The sequence below is a fragment of the Strongyloides ratti genome (genome assembly GCF_001040885.1).
Source record: "Strongyloides ratti genome assembly S_ratti_ED321, chromosome : 1".
Taxonomy (NCBI): Eukaryota; Metazoa; Nematoda; class Chromadorea; order Rhabditida; family Strongyloididae; genus Strongyloides; species Strongyloides ratti.
This window is the reverse complement of record NC_037307.1, coordinates 7,761,719-7,778,165: the sequence shown is the minus strand read 5'-3', so window position 1 is coordinate 7,778,165 and position 16,447 is coordinate 7,761,719. Positions and strand designations below refer to the sequence as shown.

General features: G+C 22.1%; 5 protein-coding genes across 5 annotated transcripts; 3 read left to right on the top strand and 2 right to left on the bottom strand.

The window, feature by feature from the left end:
• Window positions 1-574: 574 nt before the first annotated feature.
• SRAE_1000240700 (Polyribonucleotide nucleotidyltransferase 1, mitochondrial) lies at window positions 575-2,820 on the top strand (the record flags this gene model as incomplete). The annotated part of the gene is made up of 2 exons (XM_024649480.1): window positions 575-2,422; window positions 2,467-2,820. 2 exons carry the CDS (start codon window positions 575-577, stop codon window positions 2,818-2,820), a joined length of 2,202 nt encoding a protein of 733 aa, XP_024503353.1.
• Window positions 2,821-5,701: 2,881 nt separating this feature from the next.
• Window positions 5,702-6,067, top strand: SRAE_1000240600 (Hypothetical protein; the record flags this gene model as incomplete). Its single annotated transcript, XM_024649479.1, has 1 exon — window positions 5,702-6,067. One exon carries the CDS (start codon window positions 5,702-5,704, stop codon window positions 6,065-6,067), a length of 366 nt encoding a protein of 121 aa, XP_024503352.1.
• Window positions 6,068-7,420: 1,353 nt separating this feature from the next.
• SRAE_1000240500 (Hypothetical protein) lies at window positions 7,421-8,175 on the top strand (the record flags this gene model as incomplete). The annotated part of the gene is made up of 3 exons (XM_024649478.1): window positions 7,421-7,428; window positions 7,478-7,934; window positions 7,999-8,175. The coding sequence occupies 3 exons, from the start codon at window positions 7,421-7,423 to the stop codon at window positions 8,173-8,175; spliced, it is 642 nt and encodes a 213-aa protein (XP_024503351.1).
• Window positions 8,176-8,367: 192 nt separating this feature from the next.
• On the bottom strand, window positions 8,368-11,236 carry SRAE_1000240400 (Nicotinic acetylcholine receptor beta 3 (Dbeta3) subunit; the record flags this gene model as incomplete). Its single annotated transcript, XM_024649477.1, has 7 exons — window positions 8,368-8,737; window positions 8,788-9,125; window positions 9,262-9,348; window positions 9,385-9,464; window positions 10,494-10,632; window positions 10,692-11,173; window positions 11,218-11,236. 7 exons carry the CDS (start codon window positions 11,234-11,236, stop codon window positions 8,368-8,370), a joined length of 1,515 nt encoding a protein of 504 aa, XP_024503350.1.
• Window positions 11,237-11,565: 329 nt separating this feature from the next.
• Window positions 11,566-16,236, bottom strand: SRAE_1000240300 (Protein numb; the record flags this gene model as incomplete). The annotated part of the gene is made up of 3 exons (XM_024649476.1): window positions 11,566-13,407; window positions 13,469-13,718; window positions 15,992-16,236. The coding sequence occupies 3 exons, from the start codon at window positions 16,234-16,236 to the stop codon at window positions 11,566-11,568; spliced, it is 2,337 nt and encodes a 778-aa protein (XP_024503349.1).
• Between the last annotated feature and the right edge of the window lie 211 nt (window positions 16,237-16,447).

Genomic DNA, 16,447 nt, shown 5'->3' with positions numbered 1-16,447 from the left:
ATTATTGTAATGAACAGAAATTTGTACTCAAAATTGAGAAAAATTTTTTTTATTTTATAATGATTTATTAAAGTATTGTATATGAAAGTTAGAATTTGATAAATATCGGTATTATAAAAGATATTTTTAAATATAAAAATTTGTAATTTAATTTTTTTAAAAATAGGTAAATAATTATCAATTTCTGGGAAACATTTTAATAATTATACACATAACTTAAAGTAATTATTTCTTTTTTAATTTACATCAACTTTTCTACTTTTCTACTTTTATTATAAATAACATTTTTTCAAAGTTGTACAATAATATACTTAACCATTTTTCAAAAAAAATTTTCTCTTGAATTTTGAAAAAAAAAATGTACCTCCAACAAATAATAAATTTTGATTCTTTTTTTTTCATAAAATTTTCAATCAAAACTTATAAGTAATTAATTGTATAAATTTAAAATAAGAAAGTCTTTTTAAGAAAGAATATATTGGGAAATCGTTTATAAAAAATATTATAATATTTTATTATTTTTTTTTAATTCAATAGAATTATTGTTGAATAAAAATTATTTAGATTATTTATAATGTCAACATTATTAAGATGTTATCCTTATTTTAAATTTATTAAACGAAATTACAATAAATCATATATTAAATCAACTGCCGAAATAACAAAAAATTTATCATATACATTTGAAACAGGACGTCTAGCTAGGTTTGCTGATGGAGCAGTTGTATTAACTCAGGGAGAAAATGCTTTATTATCTACGACAGTAAAAGGAAAACCAGATCCAAATTTTAATAGTTTACCATTATCAGTAGAATATAAACAAAGTGGTGCTGCAGTAGGAAAAATTCCTAATACTTTTTTTAGAAAAGAAATGTTTAATTCAGATACAGATATTTTGACAGCACGATGTGTTGATAGATCTATTCGTCCTTTATTTAAACAGGATTATAATTCATCAGTACAAGTCATATGTAAACCACTAGCATTAGATGATGATTGTGATACCACAGTCTTATCCATAAATGCTACTTCAGCCTCTGCATATTGTGCCAATTTACCTTTAATATCTCCTGTTGGTGCTGTTAGAGTTGGTTTAGTTGATGATAAAATAATTATAAATCCAAATAAATTTGAGAAAAAAAAATCTATTGTTGATTTACTTCTTACAGGATGTGAAAATGGTAAAATTGTTATGCTTGAAATGGAGGGTAAGGAAATACCTTTAGATGTCTTTCAAGAATGTGTCAAAGAAGGTTTAACTTCTATTAAAAAAATTGTACAATCAATTAAAGAATTAAATCCAAATTTTATACCTTATAATCCAGATATATCTGATATATCAACAATTGATCTTGAAATGCAAAAAGAAATAATATTTTTAACTGAAAATGAATTAATGTTTATTTTTACTGATGTATCACTAGATAAAGAAGAACGTGATGAAAAATTAAAAAATATTTGTAATAAACTTTTACAAGATTTAAAGGCACAGTTTCCTATCCCTGATTTTCAGTCAAAAATTGAGAAAAATTTTTCCATAGTTAAAAAAGATGTAATGCGTAAGGAAACAATAAGTTCAAAAATAAGAATGGATGGAAGAAAACTTGATGAAATTAGACCTATTTCAATGGAAGTTGATGTCTACAAAAAATTACACGGTTCTGCATTATTTCAAAGAGGGCAATCACAAGTTTTTTGTACTGTTACATTTGACTCACCTGAAGCAGCCTTTAGACCTGATTCAATTTCTCAAATACTTGGTACACAGGAAGAAAAAAAGTTTATGCATCAATATGAATTTCCAGCATATGCTATAAATGAAATCAGTCAATCATCAAGGCAAAATCGTAGAGAAATAGGTCATGGAGCTTTAGCAGAAAAAGCACTAAAAAATATGATACCTAATGATTTTCCTTATTCTATAAAATTAAACACTCAAGTACTAGAGTCAAATGGTTCAACGTCAATGGCAGCTGTTGTTGGTGGAACATTAGCATTATTAGATGCAGGTGTTCTCTTGAAGTCACCTGTAGCGGGTATTGCAATGGGTTTACTTACTTCTGAAAACTCATCAGAAAGTGAAGAAAAAGTTATCTTAACTGATTTGAATGGTTTTGAAGATTATGCCGGTGATATGGATTTTAAAATAGCAGGTACAAAAAATGGTTTTAATGCAATGCAATTAGATATAAAAATAGCAGGCTTAACAGTAGACTTATTGGATCAAACATTAATTGAATCTAGAAAAGCACTAGATTTTCTTTTAGATAAAATGGCAATAGTTCAACCAACAGCCAGACCTGAATTTAAAAAAACAGTTCCAGTAATTGAATTAATAAATATACCAATGAAAGTAAAAAATCTTTTATTACAAAATGGTGGATATAATATGAAATTAGTGGAAAGTGAAACACAAACAAAGGTAAATTTTAACAATTTCTTATTACAATTATCTCCTTTTTTTAGATAAAATTTGAAGAAGATTTTAAATTAAGATTATTTTCTCCTAATAATAAAAAAATTGAGGAAGCAAAACAAATGATATTTGATTTAAAAAATGTAGAAGATTTTGTAAAACTTGAATTTGGTGGTTTATATGAAACTGAAATTGTGGAAATATTAAAAAGTGGTTTTATGATTAAATTTTATAAAGGAACAAAACCTGTATATATTAAAAATTCTGACATTGGAGGTGGAAAAGCTTTGGTAACAGATTCATCTTATTTTAATAAAAAAATTGGAGATAAAATTAAAGTTAGATATTATGGTGATGATCCAGTTACTGGAAAAATGAGGCTTTCTTGTGTTATGATAAATTAATAATTACATTTTTTTTTATATTAAAAATTACTTGTATATTTTATGTTAAAAATAGTAAACTTCTAGAATTTAATGAATATTATTTTTTATATTATTTTGGTTTCTTTTAAAAGAAGACAGAAAAAAAAAGTATGAATTTTTAAGTTTATAATTTTTAAGAAGTGGCAAACATTTTAATAATAAAAGTTCTCATCTAATGTTATAAGATTACGGAAACAGATGTATTTATACAAAGGAAAATCTTATTTAAAGTTTTATAAAATAGTCTAGTATATTATTATATTAGTTTAATCCTTAATTAGAGTCACTTATAGAATAATTAAGAATAATATAAATTATAATCTGTTTACTTAATTGAAAAAAATAGATAAAACTTAATATTCCTAATAATATTTTAATATCATATCACTGTAGTTAAAGTGCTACATATGTACCATATCTTTAACTAACTATTTTTGTTGACATTCTAAACTAAATAAAATACCAACAATAAATCATTTATTTATTTGTTAAAATTGATACGAACAATATTTTCAAAGTTTAATATTCCTTAATGCAATCTTATATTACATTTAAGAAAAAAATATACTCTGATAATAATACTAATTATGAAACTTTTGATAAAGAAAAAATTTCCTTGTTATTATAACATTAAAAACTTAATAAACCAAATAAATGATACATATAAACTTTTTTTTTTGTTATGAATTACCATGATTATATCTTGGTTATAATTTCCTTATAAGACAGGTTATCCTCCATTAATAACAACTTTTTTTTATCACGAAATATCTTTATACAAATTTTTTATTATAATGAAGAAAAAATTTTCTTTTTTAGTAAATTTATTTTGAAAACTTTAGTTAACTATTATACATATTAAAAGATTTCTAAATAATATAAAATAATACTTCTTGTTTCTTTAGTTATAATATATAATATTCAAATTTTGCAAGTTTAAAAAACTATGCCAAGAATATTTAAAAAAATTAAAGATTACGTCTTATTTAAAAACTTTGCATATATGATATTTTGTTTTTTTTTGGAGTGACAAACTACAGGAAAAATGTCAATACACCAATTTTAAAATTAAATATTATTATAAAATATATTTTGATTGATTAAAAATATACTAAAATTTTTATTTACGTTTCTTGTTTAGTTTGAATTATATATTTAGTAATTTATGGATTGTAAGAAAAATATTTGTATATTATTTATTTATAGAAAATATTTACATATTATATTACATAAATATTTTAGTATATTTTTTTAAAAAAAAAAACCTTTATAAACCAAAATATTTTTACTATCTTTATTTAGTTTTTATTTTAATAAAAAAAAAATTTGATACTTATAATATTAATTTAATTTTAAATATCTTTTTATAAAAATCTTTAGTTAACCAAAAATTAATATATATATAATTTCAGATGACAAAAAAAGGCTTAAAAATTGATGTTTTAAAGAAGTAATGCAAAAATTTTTAATTCTATGTCTCTTTTAGACCACCCTGTACAAATGTCGAATATAAATGTTGAAATCAATATTAATTGATGAAGTAAGTTTAAAGTTGGTAAATAAATTTTGCCTCATTTTAAAAATTATATATATATTTCTCGGATAAATAAAAAAAAAAAATGTTAGAAAAATAATTTTTCAATATTTCTATAAAAAACAATTCTTTTAATTAAGTTATTTAACATATAAATTTATACTATATTGTATATTATTTTTTTTCTATAGTATTTAAAATTACAACTCTATTAAGTTATATTTATTTGGTTTTTATAATTGTTAAATTTTGTATGTTTGATATTTATAAAAAATATAAAAGAATTGTAAAGATTTTAAATGAGTAATATAATAATATGTAACTTGTTCTTCAAACTTTTGACCATCAATAAATTTTTTAACAATTATTTTATGTATTGTAATCATAAAAAATATTTACTTCTAACACATATTGATATATTTTACTCAGTAGTTTAAAGTATTATTTTTAAAATTATTTATCATTAAGAATGATTAAAATTTACATAATTTTCATAAAAATAAACTAATAATATTATTTTCTATTTTATAGTTGAACATATAATTTGTATTTTTTTTTTTTAAATATTTAAAACAAAGTAATAAATTAATGAAATTTATATAAGTAAAATAATTTAATTTTTATTAAAATCACATCTTAAAATCACAAACTTAATAAATATTTTTAAAATAAATTTTAAAAATATTATTTAAAATATATTATATATATATATATATTTGTACATTATTTTACTTAAATTCAAAATGTACTTGAATTGTTCTTATTCAAATGGTTATTTTAATTTATTATTATTTTAACAGCTAAATTGTTATTAAAAATTTCATCTTTACTTGTTTTCTCCGCTTTCTCTATCTCAAAATTTCACACATCACAATTTATAAAGGAATCTATCTTTAACTTAATAATATGCCGCATCTTTCTTTAGTACTGTTTTTAAAGACAAGCTTTACGCCGTTTTGTGTCAATGTGGTGCAGGCGGGTAAGCTAAAGATAAGAGACTTATAGTGCGAGGTGCCCAGAGATGGGAGTAGTTATCGTTTTGCCCGCTCAATGCGAGGTTCTACGCGGTTGCTAGGCTTAGGTTATTCTGGAAGGAGGTCATTTTAAAAACCTGTAACTAATATCTACACAAAATAAATGTACAGTGTGTATTTATTTTGCCATGCAAAGCTCTTTCCTGATATATTATTAGGTTATGCTTATATATACTTAATTTTTAGTTATTGATTTCTAATAATTTTTTATTGATAATGCGCCAAATGCTTTACTATTTGTTATACTCTTTACTAAGTTTTGTTATTTTTTTTTTTATTGTAGATAGCCACAATGTCAGATAGTCAAGAAAAACAATTTATCTCTGAAGATGCTAATGGTACCTCAGAACCAGTCATTCAAGAAGCTGACAGTGGTATCCCAGCAGTTAAAAAATCAAAAGACAGTAATAATGAAGCTGTTAATACATCTGAAGTAGCAACTGATGAAGAAGAGGATAAACCACGTAAAATTCCTAAGAAAAAAGAAATTGATGAAGAAGACAATGATGGTGATGATGGTGTTTCAGATGAGGAACAAGAAGATGAAGAGAGTGATAATGAGGATGAGGAAGATGAAAATGCTACTGATGATAAAGATGATAGCAAGGATAATGGATCTGAGGAAGAAGCTACTGACGAAGGTTCAGAGTCAGATTAATTTTATTTTTTCTTGTTATATTGTCAAGTTATACCTAAATTCATCTCATGCAATAATTAAGGAAACCTTGACGCCTTTATTTCTAAAGTGTTGAAAGATTTATAAGCTTTATCAAAGATCTTTTAATATTAACTACTAAAAAAAAAACTCTCATTAATATGTTAAAATTATCTTGTTTATTTTATCTGTAATTACTGCGTTTTTTAAGTTTAAAATTTTTTTAAACTTTATAATTATGGGAATGCCATCGGTAATTTCGCAGTATTTTATTGTAATATTTCCCGTTTCTAATAAATAAAAAATCCATAAATTAATTTAGTTATTATTGTATAAATTGATATATGACGTAAATGTCTTTCAAGAGTAGAATGGTTAACATTTGTATGTTAAATATTATTCATGTTGTTAAAGTTAATATATATTATTAATATATCTTCCTTCTAATAAAATAAAGATATAATAATAATAATAATTTGTTATAAATAAAAAAATTTTTTTATATGATTATATTTGTTTATTATTTTTATTTTTATAATTTTTGTATAATAACTTATCCATATATTAAAACCCCTATATTTAAATAATATATATATATATATTTTCTTTTTCATAAATTTGATAATAAAAGTATCAAAGAATACTTTCTTCTATTATTTAAATATCTCCACATCAGCAATTTCAGCAAAAAAGATATTATCATCAATATATATATATATATATCTAACAAATGACCTTACCTTTGTATAATGTCTACTACGACAATTATAAAAGTGATTTATAAAAATGGTATATAAAATTGTCTTAAAGTTAAAAGCAATCATTCTCAAGATATGCCATGTTTTTTTTTTTTTTTAGTTAAAACTATATTGATGTTTAAAAGATTAAATTATATATCATTAAATGATATAAAATTGTAGTTTATAACATATATTAATACAGTTTACATTTTCAAGGACAAAGTGTTTAGGACATAAATAATTGGAAATAGCTCGGTTATAATTTTATACAGGTTAACTTTGTTACATTAAAAAAAAAATATATATATATATATTTATATAATTTAAACATTTAATATCAGTAAGATTTTAGTGCGTTACAATAACACATTAAATAGGGTGTTTTATTATATATATTTTTTTTTCTTAAAAAAAATTTATTTTTTCTTTGTTTATTTTCAGCCTTATAAGGTTCAATATAAAATAATAATATGACTTTAAGTATCAATAAATATATATTGATATGTGAATCATTATTTTCATTTATTATTGGAATATTTTTATTTTTTACCCCTAATATTGTTGGAGATTTATTTTTTCAAATAAAAACAGATGGAGTTCATTGGCATCTTATAAGATGTGTTGGTGGGCAGATTTTGTCAAGTGCATTCTTTAGTTATAAATTTAGAAAAAGTGGAACAGAAACACAAAATACCTGTTTTTATATGAGATTAATGATTTGTATATTAACATTATTATTACTTTTTAATGTTAGGGCTGTATCTCCTACATTAATTGATAGTTATATATTAAATATTCTTATAAAAGGTGGACTTTTTGGTGCTTTATTTTATATTGTAATATTATTAAAAGATAAATGGAATTTTGGTGAAACATCAAATAAAACAGATATTATTGGAAATATTCTTTATCAACTTGATGCAATTGCAGCCATCTGTATTGGTACAGCTTGGATTACTTTTCCACGATGGCTTCTTCATAGACAGGTTAAAATTCAACTTAATGAATCACATGATTTTATTGGAAGAATGATGGGTGTTTGTTTTATTTCTTCATATATAGTAAGCACACGGGCACTTCATTGGAAAAAATTATCTGATAGATCTGGTGCAATTTCCTGTAGAACAATTGTATGTTTTTTTTTATATTATTATTATTTATTTTATCTCTCATATATAAACATATTTTTTTTAGTGTTGCTTAGGAATATTATCTGCTCAAATATGGTCTCAGTATGCTTATCATGATGATTGGAATGATAATCATTGGATAGGAATATCCCTATTTTCAACATGGACTGGTATTGCTATATTATATCAAGTATCGTTTTGGTTAACAAAAATATATACTAATAAAACAAAAAAAAATTAATTTTTTTTTAAATAAATTTTATTAACACTTAATAATATTTTTATCAAAATAAATTAATATTATATTATCAATTATTTTATAAAAGTTAATTACTTGTTTTTTTTATAAAAAATAATTCTCAATAATAATATTATTCTTTTATTTTAAATTTGATATATAATATGATATTTAAAATGATATATTATAATTTGATTATTGACAACAAATAAAAAGAATTATAAGATAAAGTACTACAAAAATAATAAACATTAATCGTCGAATTAAAAATAGTTGGTCATTTAATTGATTTCTTGTTAAATTTACTTCTGTTACTTTACACTTTTTTTCTTCATCTTCATCATTTATAGTGTTATTTAAAGATAAATTAATACCATTTTCTTCATTATACTTAACATTTTCATGTAATTCAATGTCTGAGTCTGGTGATAAATTTTCTAAACAAATTATTCCTTTATTATTTTCATTATTTAAATCTTCAATTATATTAGGATGATTCTCAATTATCATTGGATCTTCTAAATCAACTAAATTTTCATTATTTTCAATTTTTTCATTTATCATACTAAAAATAAACTTTTTTTTTATTTTAAATAACTTTTTTTTTATACATACACTGATGGATCAAATGTTATTCCTTCAACTTGGAAAAATTTTTTTTTTCTTAAAACTTTAGTAATATTTGTTATATGTGATGGAAAATATATTCCCTCTGGATAGATGTATTCTAAATGTCCCAATAATACATGTATTATATAAGCTATTAAGGTTAATAATAAATTTCCACCATATAAATAAACAATTCTTGGTACACTACCATTTCCTGGAGGTAAACTATGTATAAGATTCCATCCAAAAAGTCCTTGCATTGTTATTGAAAATATATCAAGAATTAATGCGATTTTATAGCTTGTTATCCAAAATGACGTAAGTGTTATTAATACAGCAGTTATCTATAAAAAAAAACCACAAAAAATATAATATTTAAAAAATAAAAAACACGATGTTTTTTTTTTAAGAAGATTTATTAGAAATCATTTTCATAATAAATTTATATTTTATTTATAAATATTAATTTATAAAACTTACAGTAGGAATTGTTATAGTCATTGTAAAATATGATGCTTCTCTTGTTATTTTTATACCAAATTCAACAACACTCCAGTACCATTCAAGCTACAAATATTATAAATTATTCATTTTTAAACATACCTGTAAATTTGTTATTGTATCAACACATCCTTCTGGTCCCCAGTAACAATGACGTTTCCATGTATCCTCGATTCTCCATTCTATAAAAAAAAATTAAATATAATTATTTTTTTTTATGTTTTTATTTTTCAAATAATAAAAATTTTGTATAATAAAAAAAAATATATATAAAAATTTTAGGAAAATAAATGAAAAACCTAATTTTATGACAAGAAACCTCTGAATATTTACTTAATTTAAAGTGTTGATATTATTTTAATAAAAGAATATTAAAATTAAAAAAAAAATATATATATATATCAATAGTAAATTTCATTATTTTTTTTTCTTGTAATGTAATAAGGAGTACATAATACTAAGTTTACTTTTCGAATGTATAATCATATACTATACTTAATTAATTATAAAGAAAGTTTTGTATATAATCATAAATTTATCCTCTCATTTCATTTCATATTTACTTATTAGTAATTTGATATGATATAAAAAATTTATTTCTCAAATAATTTAAAATATTATTTTATATCGTAATCCAGAATTAAATTTTGTAATGTGAGAAAATATTCATTTGGAAATTTTTAATAACAGAGTTTTGTTTGACGGTTAAAATTTATGATTAAAATATTTATTATTTTAAAATTTTTTTTGTTAATAAAAATTCTAACTATTATTTTCAGATTTACAATAATGTATTTGAAATTAATTTTTATTTTTGCTACTTTAATTTTCGCTATCAATAATGTCACCTCTTTTGACATTGATGCATCTCAATTGTAAGCTTTTTTACATTTACAAAATTACTAAACTATTTTTTTTTCAGAAATTATCAAATAAAAAAAAATTATAAAATTAATGAAATAAATAATGAGAAACCTTATTATTTTAAAAAATTATTTTCTGGAGATGAGTAAGAATAAAAAAAAATGTATAAATATATGTATATATAAATATTTGTTTTAATTATAGTAATGATAACAGATATACTTTTGACAAAAGAGATGGTGGATTACCACAATTAGAAACACTTTATACAAGAAATTTAGATTGGAATTTTAATAGATTGGGTTAATTTTTTTATTTTTAAGATATTTTTTTTTATATAAACTTACCACCAGCATGTTCACGACTTTTATTTCTAATTGGATCCCAACTTAATTTTAATATTGGCTTGGCTTGATCATTTGTGTATTCAGATAAATTAACTTTTGATACATCATAAATCCATTCAGTTAATGCTATTGGACATTCCTATAAATAAAATTTTTTTTTACATTTATTGAATTAAAATAAATTTTTTTATTTTATACCTGTGTATCATATGGATAATAACTGAAATCAAATTTACATGTTACATAAAAACTAAAAATTCCTGAAAGTATAACATATCCTGAGGATGAGACTAAAGCTGGTGTTGATCCAAGATGTATATTCCATCCTTTGGCATCAGCATTATTTATTAAAGTTAATGCTGGTTGCCATATTTGGAAAGGATCAAGATAGATTGCTGTTGTATGATTAAATTCCTCCGGATTCCATGTTAAATATTCATCTTTCCAGGAGGTAAATAATTGGCCATGTAAATACATAGCTTGTTCTTTTTGATTAATAGACTCAACATGAGAAATTCGAAGTTGAACAAAAATATTAACTGGACTTGACTCAGCCTTTACCGGACGATGTTTTTTATTGTAATTTTTTAAAATCTTTTTTGTAATTAATTTATTGTGTTGAGGTGATTCTCCAACAATAAAAAATACCAATGATAAGATATAAAGTGATATAAAATAAACTAAATAATATTACAAAAATAAATTAATAATGTTAGAAACTTACTTAAAAAATTTTTTTTCATTACTAAATAAATTAAATATTTTTCTAGTAATATTTTAAAATAAAACTTTGACAAATGAATATATTTATGAATCAAAATTTTTGATTCATTTCGTTTTTCTTTTTACAAACTTTTGATAATGTAACAAAATACTAATAAACAAATGACATTTTTATTGAAATAATAAATAGTATCAATCAAAATTTAAATAAACATTGTTGAAATTCAATAAGTCATTTATTAAAAATGCATCACTTTAAATTTATAAACATAAAAAATAAATAAACCCAAAATTTTTATTAAATAATTAAAAAATTAGTTGAAGTTATTGTTTTATATAAAGAAATTTATTAAATTTTTACAGTTGAATTTGATTTTGATGATGCTTGGAAAATATTTGAATTTCTAAAGCTTTCTAAATTTTTGATTGTCAATTCTGTCCATTGAATATCAAAAGGATCTTCATTTGGAACGATTGATGGTGTTAATGAAATGGGTGAGTCAGTTTTTATTGTATTTTCATCGTTACTTATATTACTACAGTTATTTGTTAATTTAATATCTTGAGATATTTTGGTATTATTTCCATTTTTAGAAGATGGATCCTGAGTTAAAAAAGATGAGGAGACAGGATTAAATACTGGTTGTCCAAATACATCTAAATTTTTAAAATTATTATCTGATATTGAGTGACTATCTAAAAATGATGAAGATGATTCACATAATGGTTTGTACTTAATGAAGTTATTAGTTTTTGTAGAATGTTTTGTAGATACTGATGATATGACACTATTATTTAAAGTATTATTTGAACCTTTTTCCTCCACTAACTGATTATATTCCATTGAATTCCTAAACTGCCTATATCCTAATGAAGATGGATCATTAATATTATTTGTTGAAGATAAAGGTGATCCATTTATTGGCCAATCAAATATATGAGTTTTAGTAATTTCCTCAAGTAGATTATTTGTATCTAGTAGTAAGTTGTTACAATTTGAATTTAATAGATCATTTGATTTTAATTGTAATGTGGTAGATGAAGGATTATTAAAATTTGTCAGTGAAACTGAATTTGTGAGTTGCGCCTCATTATGAGAATTTTGATTTAAAGACGACCGAAAAGTGTCTTGAAGCCAGGAATCAGCTACCTCAGTTACAGATACAGAAGGTTTCCTTGTGGAAGTACTAGCAGATGTAGGTCTTGGTGGTAGTGCTGGAGGTGTCGTCTGACATTTTGATGTTTTAGGTAGTGATAATGATGATACAGATGATGATGAATACAAATTACAATTAGAATTTGTTTCTGTCATTGAATTTGGATCAAGTAATATCAAATCTACAGAATCAAAGTTAGGTCCTGTTTGTGTATTATTTTTAGATGCTTCAATTGATGAAGAAAACTCATCTCCTTCCCATATTGGTTCAGGATTTTTTATACAATAATCAGAATTTCGAATTTTAGTAGTCATTGTTTCATTGCGTAAAGAGTGAAGTCGTTTAAATGGATGATTTAAACTATTTTCCGGTGCACGTAAAGAAGACTGCCTTTCAAATAATGCTGGATTACCAACTGGTCGTGGTTTAACAATATTTTGTGGCAATGATGGTGTTATTGATGGTGTTGATTCTAAGACAATGGCACACTGAGGATCAATAATCCTTTCATTTATTGAAAGTTGTCTTCGAAAAGATTGATATGCTTTATTGCCATGACCGAAATTAGTATCAATTTCTTTTACTGAACACGAATCACTTGTATTACCTTTTATTGATGAAGGAGAAGAATCAAATAAATTTGGTGACAATGCAGCATTTGCAGCATCTTGTTCTCTTTTCTTTTTCTTTTCTAAACAAATAGAAAAGGCACAACCTACAGCATGGGAAAGGCGATCTCCAGAATTATTTGTAGCATGAAATCCATGACACATCCATCGTCGTGTTGTACCATCTCTACAAATATATGCAAATCCTTTATCATTTTCTCTGTCAGGTGCACAAAATGATACTTTTTCAATTGTCTGGTCAACAAGAAGATTTAAACCCGTTTCTCTTGCAACAACTCTTAATCCATCACCAGTTACATATAGTATAGCTTTTACAGGTTTCTTTTTCCTACTTCTTAAAGTTGCTAAAGCTGATTCACAAACATTCATTCCTCTACCTTCAAATACTTCCGTACATCCAAGATACTACAATTGTAAAAAAAAAAATTAAATATTCCTCTATTGTAAAAGTAAAATAAAAACTTACTTTAACAGGAAAACTACATACACCATTCCTAACAGCAATTTCATCAGGCTGCCAGGCAGAAGTTTTATTTTGGTTAGCGGAAGTGGTCGTCTGGGTATTAGTAGATTTTGATGGTACAAGTTTATTATCACTTTGTAAAGACCCATTCATTTTCTTATTTTCTTTTGGTTTTAACCTTAAGCTCTTTCTTATTGACTGCCTAAATTTATCAAATTTGTCCATTTTTTTTGAAAATGGTTGTGAATTGTTGCTAAAAAAAATTATAACATTAATTTAAACATATAATAAAAAAGATTGTTGATAAAGATTATATTAAAAATAAAAGTAAAAAATTTAATCTAACAATAATCTTTATATAAAGCTTTTTTATATTTTTTTTAAAACCAAATATAATAAACAATTGCCATTATTACAATCCAAGAAAGTTAAAAAACAATTCCCTAACATAATAGTTTAGAAAAATAAATTTATAAAATTAGTTGCCTATTAATTAATTTTTCTTTTGCCTATACTTAAATCTTTTTACATAAAAATATATAGTAACATTATATTTTAAAAAACAAATTGTAAAAAATAGTTAAAGACAGAAAAAATCATCTAACTTTTCTACAATAATTAAAAAATTTTTAAAAATAATGTAATACACATTATTAATATTGAAAAAATATATATATATTATACCATTATCTTTTTTTAAAACATCCAAATGATGGTATTTTGGAAATTAAATTAAAATATTTTAACGTAGTTAACATAAAAAAATAAGGTTACTTTAACAAAAATATATTATAATAAACAAAATAAAGCAGTTTGTGTTTGTCAACAAAATAAAAATATATCTAAAAATATTGATGTTATATAAAATTATATATTTTTTTTAGATAAACATTTAACCAAACTATTGGTGTATAAATTATAATTTATAAAAATCATTTTAAAATTATCAAGTAAATATATGAAATATTGATAAATGTCAAAATTATATATAATGTAAATATATATATTTTTTTCATTAAAATTTAATGCATTCTAAAGAACCAAAATCGATTCATTAATTCAAAATAATGTTATATTTCTTTGAATCACAATAAAAAAAATTTTTTTTATAACAATAAAAATATGGTAAAATAATCCTCAAATGATATGATATAAAAACTACATACAATATTATATTTTAGATATAAAATAGCATTATTCTCTTAGAATAAAATAATTTATGGTCAAATAATTCTATTGTGAAAGTAATAGCCATGTGGAATGAGGAAAAAATTATGTAAGATAAGAATAGTAAAATATTCTAATTACTGAAGTTGATAAATGTTAATATTATAAAAAAGTTGTTGATTAGAAAAAATTGAAATAATAAATAACATATTGGAAGAGTGTTTATATTAGTTTATTATAGTAATTGTCAAAAAAAAAAAACTTTTACAATACATAACACAAAACACCTGAACATTATTTATATATAATATATATATCTCACGCATATGCTATTTTATATAATCTTATTTATATATGGATAGAAAGATGCATATATGACCTAACTTGGATTATCATAAAACAAACAGTTATATATAAACTATAATTGTGAGAATTTTAAATTAATAGTTATAACTTTTTATTTCACAATCTAATTGTTAGATGAACATTATATATTTTCTTAAGCAAAGTTATAAATATGAACAACATAAGACATGCCTAAAGCATCATTTAATTCTTTTTGTCATTTTGTAAAAATTTTTATCTTTTTAGTAGTTATTCCTTAATGAGCATGTTTTAGGAAGTTAGTTGAAAGATAAGATTAAATCAAAATTTTAAGAAAATAAATAAAAATAAATAGATGAGAAATGGCAAAAACATATCTATTTTATTTCTTCTTAGAATAATTAAAATATATTAAGAAGAAAGAAACTTATCATAAAGATGTGATAATAATAGTTAAAAGGTAGAGTATATATAAAAATTAAACTTTACTAACTTTATGAATACAATTATATTTTTGAAAAGAATGTAACAATATCTTAAACATTAAAATATATTATGTTAAATGATCTATTTAAAAATTTTTTTTATTATTATATTATTCATGAGTGATTATTTTATTGTTAAATTGAAATATATTCATTTTAATATTAGAAATAAAATACAATTACTTTATATATTTTAAAAAGTGAAGAGAAAATGAGTAAAAGCTTGAATGTTAGTTAACACTTACAATGAATCAAAAATTATAAGTAAATATATTAACAATTTTTGTTGCGTTAACAAACAATAATTTTAAAAAATTAGAGGTCGTCTTACAAAATTCTTTAGTCCTTTTAACTTAACGAATATTTTCTATATATATATGCATATATATATGTATATATATTTGTTATTAAATTAATTTTAACAATAAAAAAAAAAGTTATCCTTTTTTAAATATAATTTGAATGTTAAACTAATATTTATTTATTTTTTTAAAATGTATATATAGATTAAATTAAAAAAATTTTAAAATTATCATATTTTTAAACTAACCTAGCATCTAAACATTGTTGTTCCCAGATAGTTGATATCATCTTTGAATCATTTTGTGGTGAATTTTCACTGGAAGTTTTAGGAATAGCATTTGCACGATCATTTGTATCTATAACCTGATCATCAAATGCATCAATAGCCTCCTCCGGTAACTGTAAATTATTTTTTTTTGATTTTCTAGTAGTTAATCTTTTCCATGAACGTGTAAAAATGTTACTTGACTTAGTTTCTGTCGATTCATTCATTTTCAAACAAAAGAAAAATTGTTATATAAAAATAGTAGTAAAAAAAAAAAGAAATATCTATCTAATAAAATTCTATAGATTAGTACCCGATAGTCGTTCTAAAAAACAGTTGAGTCATCATATTTGATTATATTATTGAACATTGTAAATCAAATACCACTAGTAGTTAGTAAAAAAGCTATGATGGAGTTAATATTACTAATTGAAAAGA